Here is a 12,192-nt window from a genome sequence, read left to right on the forward strand (position 1 = left end):
GACTTTTAACGGAGTTCAATATCTCCTCGCTAGACAGGAAACCGTCGCACGCGATGCTTTGAGAAGGAAAAAGGAATTTTTCCACTGAATCTGAACAACGTTGTTGTAAAGGAAAATCAATAGGTCCATTAGAAAAGAGACTTGAATAAAACTGCACGTGTGCTCGCTCGATTTCTTTACGTGTAAAAACCTCGACGTCGTTAGAATCGCTCACTGAAAGCGACTCCGCGGCAAGACTTGAGATAATTCCACCTGGGTATCAACTGATTAACCAACTGCGCCCCAGCAGACCTGGCGGTGGAATTGCTCTCCTTTACAGAGGCGACATTCCATAAAAAAGATCAGATGCACTACGATGACATCCTTCGAGTATGCTGAGTTTATTGTTAAATCTGGGTCACTTAGCACTAGACTTGAGATTGTTTACCATCCTCCATACTCTAGAGAGCACCCGCACACAGATAGGTCATTCTTAACCGAGTTCACGACATACCTGGAAAGTATCATACTATCAGTCGAGTCTTTGCTCATCGTCGGTGACTTTAATTTACACGTAGACGACCTAGACGACGCTGTCTCTGCTGTTTTTTTGGACACCCTTGAGTCTATGAACCTTGTGCAACACGTGACTGGTCCAACACATGAACACAATCATACCCTTGATTTAGTTATCACGCGTCAGTCTGATAAGGTCCTTTTATGTCAACCGAAGGTTGGCTTTTTTTATTTTTCAGATCATGCGCCTATCTTCTGTTCTTTAAATTCCATTAAGCCTCAATTCAGTTCTAAGTCATATACTTACAGGAAATACAAACCAGTGGATGTTGTGGCACTTAAGGAGGATCTCTCAGTCTCCACCCTCTGCAATGACGACTTCGCACATTTGGACGACTTGGTTAATTGCTACAATTCTACATTATCGTCGCTGATAGATCATTACGCCCCTTTGAATAAAAGAACTGTTGTAAACAGGCCACGTGTTCCCTGGATTGACTGTGATATCAAGGCAGCAATCAGAGAGAGGCGAAAAGCTGAACGTAAATGGCGGGCTAGCAAGTCACTCGCGGATTTTGCGGCGTTTAAAATAAAAAAGAATTACGTCACTAAACTTATGAATAGTGCACGCTCCAAGTATTATAGCAACTTTTTCCGCGACAACAGCACTGACCAACGGAAATTATTTAGAGCAGCTAAGTCCTTACTTTCTGAGTCTAAGACTCTATCATTAGTGGATGGGACTGACACTTCGGCACTTGCTAATGATATTGGAGAGTTCTTCCTTCGGAAGGTCAAAGACATCCACTTGAAGTTGGAAACCAGCAGTTCATCGTTTTCCATGGTTGATTCTACTGTTTCACGTAGTGCTGATGTTTCATTAACGGAGTTTAATACTCTCTCTGTGGATGATGTCAGGAAATTAATATCCCGCTCGGCCAAGAAGTCCTCCTGCTTGGACCCCATGCCAACTGTAAGGGTCGTGCAGTGCTTAGATGAGCTGCTACCTGTTATTACGACAATTATCAACATGTCGTTAAAGCGCGGTCACTTTGCCGACAAATGGAAGGAAGCAATAGTCACCCCCCTACTAAAGAAACCCGGGACCGAAATGTTGTTTAAGAATCTCCGCCCTGTCAGCAATTTGGCCTTTACCTCCAAGCTGACAGATACTGCTGTTGCGGACCAACTGCAGTCTCACATGTCTCGCCATGGCTTGTACCCAGTTCTCCAATCTGCATATAGATGCCATCACAGTTCTGAGACAGCCTTACTAAAGGTCCGCAATGACATCCTTCTTAACATGAATAAGCAACATGTTACTCTTCTCGTGCTGTTAGATCTCAGTGCTGCGTTCGACACAGTGAATCATGAAATTCTACTTGAGAGCATGACGTCGAAGCTTGGTATCGGAGGTACAGTACTATCATGGTTTTGCTCCTACTTATCTGGTCGATCGCAGCGGGTAGCTGTTGATTATAAACTATTGAAGTCATTCCATCTTGACTGTGGCGTTCCGCAAGGGTCCTGTCTTGGCCCGCTGTTATTTAACATCTATTGTAGCAGTTTAATTGATATCGTTGAGGTTCACCTACCTGAATTTCATTCTTACGCAGACGATTCTCAGCTATACCTTTCATTCAGCCGGAGCAACTCTTTGTGTCAAGATGCTGCTGTGAGTGCCATGGAGACCTGCATTGCTGACATCAATAAATGGACTCAGCCCAATGGTCTTATGGTGAACGACGATAAAACTGACTTTATTATGATCGGAACTCGTCAGCAATTAGCTAAAGTCAATGTAACTAGCATACGAGTGGGAAATCATCTGATAACCAAGTCCAGATCTGTTAGGAATCTGGGTACTTGGTTCAATGATACATTTGATATGTCCCAACATGTGACCAATCTTTGCAGTGCATCATTCTTTTAGTTACACAATATAAGACGCATAAGAAAATATTTAACGCAAGAAGCGGCCGCAACACTGGTGCACTCTTTTGTCACATGCAGAATCGATTACTGCAATAGCTTATTGTATGGTCTACCTGACTACCAGTATCCAAGCTTCAAAGGGTCCAAAACTCGGCCGCCAGATTAGTTTATGAGGAAAGTAAATTCTGTCACATCACCCCATTATTGATGAAACTTCATTGGCTTCCCATAATCTACAAAATCAGGGTCAAAATAGCACTTTTAACGTACAAGGCAATCAGTGGCTTGGCGCCGTCCTACATAAGTGATCTTACTTCCATTAAGACCGGTGCAAATTACTCTTTGCGACCTGACAACGAATTACTTTTAAATTTTCCTTTACGTAAGTCTTATTCTACACTTGGTGACCGTTCTTTTAGTATGGCTGCCCCTCACGTTTGGCATTCACTTCCTTCCTTCATTAGGAAAGCCACCACAATTAACAATTTTAAGAGTCAACTTAAAACCTATTATTTTAAATTATTAATAAATTAACAATTTTATTGGCACTTTGAATTCATGTAATTAATCTTAAGTTAACTTACAAAAGAGACCATTATGACGTTATCATAATGGGTGTTTATGGCAAGGTTTTTGTTTAAACAGTGGTACGCATGCTCAGGCGGGAGGTACTTCGTGGTTCACGTTTTCTTCCAATCAGAATCTAGCACCCTACCAGTGACATACATATATAAGCGCGCGTTACATCGCGCTCACCCCTTTTCAGCTGCACACCATCACAATATGCTCAGCTATTGGAACTCGGATGTTTCGCAATTATGAACATATTCTTAGTTTATATGAACTGATAAATTTTATTGGTATTTTAATCCATGTTAAACGCATGCGATCATTCTGTCATGAAGCATGCGCTATATAAGTTTCTAAGTTATTATTATTATTAAGTTGTTAATCTAGAATGGAAGCGAGAATATTAAGCTCAAAGCGCTCACGCTCAAGTTTAAAGAAATAACGAGTAGGCCTTTCTCCCTCTTCAAGCCACTGAACTCTGGAGCGAGCCTTAGAGCCATCCAACTCTTTCAAGCCTTCAGTTCACTTTCGAGCTCGGAAATTTCAGAGCTTGCCGACAAATCACGAGAAGTTATCAATGATGCGATTAACCAAAAGAACGCGCTCGTGCGAGAGCTCCCTGGGCTTATTCTTAGAACAAAAATCTAATTTGTGAACGAATAGAATGCTTAAAGAAATCCCACCACAACTTAACTGAAGGAAAGTGTTGCAGACTACCAGAAAGATCATCAATGCAGGTTGTAAGATATTCACAAAACGCACTATCAATCAAAAGCAAGTTATTGAATTTCCAACAACCAGGACCACGAAAATTATTCCCAGAGGACTGGATAGAAAGATAAAAAAAAACATGATCGGCAAAAGGGCAAGGTTTAATGCCCCGTCCACACGTATCCGGAGATTTTTGCACCCGCAATTTTTTTTATGCGGATACAAAAATATCTGCGTCCACACAAAGCGTATACGAATCGTATTCGACCGTCCACACGTATCTGATTCGTATCCGGACATCTCAAAGGATTAGTCAACAGAGCATGCGCACTACAAAGAAAGCTGAGCCTGCGATAATTTTGGCGCCAAGTTTGCGGCTTTCTTGTTTGTTGATAAAGACTGGTTCTGATACTGTGACGTCAGCGTATACAAAAATATACGGATACGAGCGTCCACACGTATCCGGATACACAGCGTATTCAGAAATTTCCACTCTGGAGAGCGTATACAGAAATCTCCGGATACACCGAGCGTATACGGCGGACACGTGTGGACGCTAGGTGTACCCGCATAAAAAAATTTGCGGATACAAAAATCTCCGGATACGTGTGGACGGGGCATAATTTCGCAGGAAGCAACCGAAGACATAAATCTCTGACAAACAAAAAATTTATCAAGCCGGGAACCGATAGAAAAATCAGAATTAAACTAAGTACACTGACGCAGCTATGGATAAAACGTACGCCAGGCATTTGACGAAGTCGAAGGAAAAATAGAAAGATATTAAGCCGGAACAAAGTTCCAACCAAATTTGTCAAGATGGTGATCATATCAATTGTAATCACCAGCGATCATAACGGCGTCAGAAGGCAAATAATATCCGCCAACGTTTTGGAACCCGTTGTATCTCTAACTATAACATTTTATAGAATACACGCCTTTTGGAGAGGAAGTAAGAAAAATGCCCTAAAACGTACACTGCACTTGTAGCTTATGTTTTAAAACTCGCTAAAGCTAGTCTTTCCGGTGCCTCTCCGTTGCAGTTAATTGTTATATCCAGGCATGAATATTCTGCAGTTTTTACTTCCTGTGCATCTGTTTCTGTCCTCATTCCTTTGTAACCTCATTCGAGTCCTTCGAACTGAAAGCGTTTCTTTTTCCTTACTGAACCCCTTAAAGGGAAGAACATAACAAACTAGTGATAAAAATAGGGTTTATAAAAGACCAGAAAGTAAATTTTAAGGTGGAAAAAAAAAGAGAAACGTCAAACGGGGAGATCGATCTTAGCTTGGACCTTGGTCATGAGTTACACGATCTGCTTGGTGTTGGTCATGCATCAGCATGACGGTATATCCTGCAATATAATATTTACTTCCTCTGTGTCTGTTGCTATCGCCATTCCTTCTTATCTTCTTTGAGTCGTTGGAAGGACTTCATTCCTAATTGAAACTCCTCAAGGTTGGATCATAGAGCTCAACAAACTTTTCAAAGTTCATAGTTTATGAAAGATCGGTAAGTCAATCTTTCCTCCAGGTTTTTTTAAGGGTAAATCTTTTTTTTCTAATTGATCTAGATACTAGTGCTAGCTAAGTTTCTTCTTTCAGAATTGCGGCAATCCAGTTATTCAGCCATCGAAATGTTTCGATATCGTCACTTCGTTTTCCTCCTACTCGCTTTAGTGACTGTAAGTAATTTTTTTGCTAGAGTGAAATGTTTTTCCAATTGTTGTATCGGTATTCTTGTCCCCAGCACTATAATTTCAAAGTTCCCCTGCGTAGCAAGGATTTCGCATTGAGTCAAAGATAGGAAGGTATTTTCGGAGCACTCGATTACGATCATGCATCCCATGATGGTAATGTGAACAACAACAACAACAACAACAACACTTTATTCACTCTTGTACAAGCTTAAATATATATAAATATGAAAAAAGAAGAACTAGAATAGTGCACAAATATTGAATCTGGAGGCTAATTAACTGGGTAGTTTTCGAGTTAGCCCCCGGTGAACGGTATTTAGCCGTCTTATTCTTTCTGGATTTCTGTAAAAGAGGACAACAAGAGAGTGTATGATTATCATTACCGGGGATTGAATCCTTCATGAAAGCCCAATTTTAATAAATTAATATAATAAATATTGACTTTTTAACTCTGCAAGGTTCCTTTTCCCGAAATAGGGAGACCTCATTGTATTAGGTGATACCAAATAATTAGTGGCTTTCATTGTTAATTTTTAAATTGTTTTAAATTCATATTATCACATTGTCTTTGCAGATTGATGCATTTGACAATTCCACACTCAATTTGCGCACCAAACGATCCTTGTCCACAAATGATCTCGTTCTGGAACTGGCAAGTCTCAGTAATCTAATTAAACTTTGGCAATTTTGCATTTATTTTAAGTTCGCCATAAAAATACATTTCTTGTTATTGTTCTCGGTCTTCTCAAGTCCCAATGCATTTTTAATATTTTGACATGAGTTAAGGGGTGTCGGGGAAGGGGTGCAAGTGCGCTCCACCCCACGCTCCCTTCCCCCACCCCCCTCCCCTGGCTAATAAAGTGAGGATTGATCATCGGACTTACCTAGCTAATTTCAACCATTTGTTTCAAAAACCCTGAAAAATCCACTATTTAACCTTTTTTCATTTCGTAAATCAAGTTGTTGCTAAAGTTTACATGTTGCTGAAAGAGTCATGAAGAAAATATTACATCAATACTTTGCAAATGAAGTCCGAAGGCCGGACTCCTGCTAATTATCGCACCACCTTCTACCCTTTGACTTAACACGTGATTTGAATTAACTTGAATGCCGAGAGAATAGCTTTTAATCAGTCAGGAGTTTTAGTGTTGTTATCGTAAAGATCAAAAGTCTTCAGCGGACAATTTTGCAAGAATATTAATTGGGCAAAAACATGCACCTTACGGTATTTTCTTAGATCTATGGCTGCGATAAACCAATCACTTCAGCGCGTCTATGCTCCTGCGAAATTATTTCTTATTATAAGCCTTAATTACACACTGCCAAGGCGTTTTTGTTAAAATCATTTTACAGTGAGGAATAACTAGTGCAGAGAGCGTAATATTGTTGGTCATTACTTGTCCTGTATTTTACCTTGCTAGATGCATAGGATGATTATTGAAGAAAAGCGTGACTTGGCCGCCACAGCAGACAACAGTGTTAGCATTGTCCAGAGAGGTTTGTTTTGGCTTCTACAGCCACTTGTGAGGATATTTTTTGTTCTGTCTAGTTTTTGGAGAATTCACCAAGAACATCTATCTTTTTTCAAATATTTTTTTTAGTTACCGTTTACTGTTCTGAAAGTAAATAAGTTATTTGTTGTTTGTTCATGATTGACCCGCTTTTAGATTCATTCAGAGGGTCAAATGGCATTGTAAAGATGGCTTCTTGTTCTTGTCTTTGAAAAGCAAACTAGAATGATGCACTGAAAGACTGGATCGCATTCTATTGAAATTGAAGCGCTCGGCGCCATCTTGGCTGGACTTACTGAATTTTCATAAAAACCCGGGACTTTATGCGGGAAAAATTCCATTTGATAATGCTTTGAAATTATGCGGAAAAACTTTGAAAGTGGTTTTTACAACATTGCGGCCACATCGCTTTCCTCTTACTCGGAACCTCAAGGTGTTACCCACAAGATAGTGCAATGATAGCCGAGGGGATTCCCTCTGGGAACACATCAGAGAAAAATAGAAATAAACGAATGAAAGAAAACACTAACCCCTTCCCTCGATCCCGGGAATGATGAATGATAACCCGTACAGGTCTCTACTTGATTATACATGCAAAAAAAATAATTATACATTCGCGCTATTGTTTTGTAGAACACTACGTATACCCAAGGGTATCGAATATGTACATAGCTAATTTGTACTTACGGGATGAAGAAAAATGGATCTCATTCCTCTCGCCCACTCGCTTTCTCCCATCCTCTCTCTCTTCTTTCCTCGCATCGCTCACACCGTTGCTCCTTTTTGTCCCAGCTTTCCTCTTTCTATTCCTTCGCCCTGTCCTTCTATTCCAGATCCCGCTCGTTTGCCTTGAACCTCCGGATTAGTTGTCCCTGTTCTTGATTACTGAGCTAACGTGTCAATTTGCAAATTCACACCTTGAAAATGTATTTATTTTGAATTCTGGCTGACTATTTACATAACAATGGTAAGTAATTATATACACGTGCCGTGCCGTGCCGACCACCTACAACACGTAGGTTAAGACCTGGCCAAACGCTCGCAAAATTTCAACATTGTTTCATGATGTTGTTGAAAGGGCTGGCCAAGCGCACGCAACATTTTCAACGCAACATGTTAATGTTCATGTGCCCCAGGCCCCTGGCGAGCAAACGTGTACAACATCATAGAACAAGCAAAATGTTGCACGAAAAATTTGACCGTTTTCAAATTTGATTCAAAATCATCCAACATGTTGCAACATCTCGCAACATATCACAACAGGGTAGCCAAACGTATGCAACATGTTGTGCTCAACACTAGGGCCGTTTATACGACAGAAAATAAGCCGCGACTTATATTACTCTGGCCGCGGCTTACATAAGACGCGAACACCCCGTATAAATGGTACAAAATCTACGTTCACGGCTTTTTCAAGCCGCGGCTTATCCTGGCCTGGGAGTTTATACGCGTACAAATAGTTCCTTTCGGGTATTATGTACGCCGCGGCCAGAGTAAGCCGCGGCTTATTTTCTCTCGTTTAAACGGCCCTAATGTTGGAAGATGTTGCGTTGAAATGTTGAGAACGTTTCCGTAATCGCCAGGCCTTTACCATGGTTTACAGTTCAGAGATCCATGTTTTAGTAGCACTCTTGAAACAACCCCATCCCTTTACTAATGCCTTTACTAATGCTAACCGGTACCCTACAACTACATCTAAAGACACTGTTTAGGCTTAAGGTTATAATTAGTCCATGTGATAATTAACAATTATTCGATGAGCGCGCGTTGGATATGAGATGGTAAATAGCCAACGAGGCGCGTAGCGCCGAGTTGGCTATAACCAGTCTCGTATCCAACAAGCGCTAATGGGATAATTGTTTTATTAAATTCCTTTAAACTCCAAAAGTTTAGAAAGTACGAAATGCGAGCGAAAAAAGCGAGCAAATCCGAGCGAAATCGAAAAAACTTGATGAGAACTGATGCGATGTCGTGTAACACCTTGTGGTCAGACAGACGCAGGCTCGTCACAAAAATATTTCTTACCTTTTCGCGTACTTCTAAACGTCGGAATTTAACCGAGCTTTCCAGAAAAAAATTTTTTTTTGCTTTCTTCAGAGAGAAATTTCGCTTTCCGGCGAAAAAACTTTTAGCTTGGCAACACTTAGATCAATAATTTACCATATAAGGTCAAACTAAGGTATATGAGCTGATAACCGAGATTGAGTGAACCAATCAGAGCACGAGAATTGCATTATCCGAGGTTGAGAATTTAATAATTTAGTTTATCCAGTATTGCCGTGACGTGTGACCTGCTATTTCTTCATGCCCCGTGGGGCACACTTATAAGTTCACTGTATGAAAGAGTGTACCTTCACTAGGTACTGCTCGCATTACTTACTAAGTACCGCGCAAAAAGCAACTATCTCGCCTTGTTGTTTCCATTGCCAGCTGCTTGGGTATCAAATAAATACAGGTTGCTTGCTCATACAGGTCCAGTTAAAGGTTCAAACAACCAGGTACCACGCGTGTAAACTGTCTTTCCTTCTTGAATTTGCAACAAACGTACTACACGCTTCACAGAAAAGCGCTCGAGATAGAAAGGTAGTATGAAATTTTTCCGATCGAATTAGAAATTAATTTAATTTTACAGAATATTTTCCCCCGAAGATCTTCAAAACATTCGTTATTTCCCTGACAATTTGTTCTTTTTCTCCAAATTTTTCTCGTGCGATAATTGCCCAGTTATGGAAGTAGACCCTCTACATTCCCGGGTAATAAAAACAACAAAGGCACGCAATCTTAAGTGGGTGGGTCAGATTCTTAAAGTATAGTTGTGCGCAGAATTTTCTGAATGTGTCCAGGGCCCAGGTAGAGGAATAGCCGTTACAAACGAAGCAACCGCTTTAGCATAAGGCAATTCATGTTGAAGCGGGGAGAAAACAAATCGTTTTAACAGTACTGAATTACTTGAATAGGGGGTTGCATTGTTTGGTGTCGTTGGAAATGTAATGCCAATAGAGGGCTTGATTATGGCGGATATATACGGAGATGTAGTCGAAACAGAAACTAAAGGAAATGCAAGGTCAATTCTTACAGCAATTTTGCCACCGTTTTTTTGAAAATGTAGCATACCGAAAGGGATAAGGTTTTAGGAAGTTGCTTATATAGGTTGACCTGTACTCAATAGAAATGTCATCATTCCTGAGTGAGGAAGATGTATCGCCAAAGGCTGTTGAACTTCTGATTACAGATTTTTTTTTTGTCGGGCTATTATTAAATTTAAAGTTTTTCTTTCTTTTGCTTCCCCGCAGACAATTGCACCAACATCAAGTCGATTGGTAAACCTGTGACTCACAATGCACTTTACCATGTTCAAGGAGCCTGGATGAAAGACCCGCTAGGAATCATGGGATCCGAGACTATATTTGTAATGCCACATTATTATAGAAACGTGCTTGAAGAGTATGAAAACATGAAAATGTTTAAAGAAGGATTTGCGCGTAAGAAGTACACACTGCCTTATTACTGGGACGGAACAGGTGCTGTGGTATATGGACGATTTCTCTACTACAACAGGTAAGTGCTTTATTTTTCTCCTATGTTTAGAAAAAAAACCCAATTTTATCTTTCATTCCAAGATTAACTGAACCTGTCATCTTTTAAAATCGGATCCTTTTGTCTGCTAGCATTCGTCTTAAACCCAAGAAATAATAATTGAGAAAGAATGAAGACAAATTATTTATCCACAGAGCAACCAACAAGATTCTTAAATGACCCAAGATTCTGGAAAAGTAAATTTCTTGAATTTTCCTGGGACATTTTGGAAAATAAATTAAAAAAACAACAACTAAGAAAACATGGAAAATTACTGTTCTTTTTCTAGTTGGAAAGCTGCGTTTAGGCCAAATCTGAACCCATTGTTATTTATATGAAACTTGGTCAATGCTGGGTCGTTCCATACAAACAACGGTGCTTCCAATTGAATCAGAATCTGCCTTACACTTCCTTTAATATTCTAGACAAAGTTCCAGCCAAATTGTGAAGTACAATCTGCGATCAAAGCAAATAGAGGCTCAAATAAGCGTGAGCAATTGCGCACCGAGAAGTAACCAGTACCAGTGGGGTGGATACAGTGGAATGGACCTGGCAGTGGATGAGCATGGTTTGTGGGTGTTATGTGGAAATACCAACTATCCTCACAGGCTGAGGGTTGGTAAAATCGATGTGGTGTTCAACAACATTCCCCGTTATTTTGACCTAGGCACAGGTAAATACGTGTTTTAAATAAAACAGCTATTAATCCATCCTCGTGATTGTGCGTAAAGGTACATGTAGAGCACGCGAAAAAATGTTGGTGCTAGACACACGCCATATATTAGAATAGAACAAGTTACCAGACTCTTCTTTTACCCAAAAAACTTAAACGTGTCCTAGTTTCAAAGTTTATAGAATCGAAAGTTTCAATTAAGTGCACAAGCTTACGATTCATCTCAGAATCTTCATGGAATTTGATTCTGTCATGTGATTTATGCAGAGAATCGATCCAAGGACTAAACATGCTTCTGAAAAAGTTCAAAAATGCACGTACAAAAGCATAAGCAATCCTACGGTTCGTTCCTCAGGAGAAACCATGGTGTGACTCTACAAAGGCCATTTCCTCACGTACAGTATTTAAGTTCCTTACAATTATAAGTCAACAGGCTTCAAGGGCAGAAAATGAAAACCAATTGTTAGATGCTGAAAACAGTGTGGGCATTATCCAGATTCCTTGAATGCAAATGCATACTAATACGAGCTCATAAATCTCATTGGATGTTTTGGTCTGTGGTATCGCTGAGAATTTGTACGAGTTGTGCTATGTTTCGACGAGCCCTCTAAGGCGAGTCAAAATACAAAGAACTAGTAGAAATACTTATTGCTACTTCACTCCAAAGCACCTATAAATACGCTATTTATTATCCAACTTTTTAGCATCTAATTTTTAGCAAACGAATTGTAAGCAACCGAGAACGTGGGAGAGATTATAGTGCTTGACAAGCGCGGGGGCAAACGTCAGCACCCGGTTCTCTTATGTACAACAACCAAGTGTACAATAACTGTAAAATATCTTGCTCAATTTGTACTCGTTTGTGCGTTTTCTGTACAGTAACTTATACAGTTGGACAATGATTGATATTAGCTTACAAGAGTTAATCAATTACAGGCCAGTTTTCATAAGTGAGTTATATTTACCCTGAAAGCCGTAACAGTAACTTATGCAGTAGCGTATTAATACGAATCACCACGTTT

General features: G+C 40.0%; 1 protein-coding gene across 1 annotated transcript in view; it reads left to right on the forward strand.

Annotated features, from left to right (window-relative positions):
- Window positions 1-5,071: 5,071 nt before the first annotated feature.
- The window catches only part of LOC138050805 (olfactomedin-like protein 2B), an 8,007-nt gene continuing 886 nt past the window's right edge, over window positions 5,072-12,192 (forward strand). Inside the window, exons 1-6 of the mRNA XM_068897091.1 lie at window positions 5,072-5,223; window positions 5,316-5,395; window positions 5,985-6,062; window positions 6,832-6,907; window positions 10,215-10,479; window positions 10,923-11,170. Of these exons, the coding sequence (XP_068753192.1) occupies window positions 5,348-5,395; window positions 5,985-6,062; window positions 6,832-6,907; window positions 10,215-10,479; window positions 10,923-11,170 (715 nt within the window). The 5' untranslated portion in view covers window positions 5,072-5,223; window positions 5,316-5,347. The remainder of the gene's footprint in view (window positions 5,224-5,315; window positions 5,396-5,984; window positions 6,063-6,831; window positions 6,908-10,214; window positions 10,480-10,922; window positions 11,171-12,192) is intronic.

This window comes from Montipora capricornis, chromosome 6 (assembly GCF_036669925.1).
Source record: "Montipora capricornis isolate CH-2021 chromosome 6, ASM3666992v2, whole genome shotgun sequence".
Classification (NCBI taxonomy): Eukaryota; Metazoa; Cnidaria; class Anthozoa; order Scleractinia; family Acroporidae; genus Montipora; species Montipora capricornis.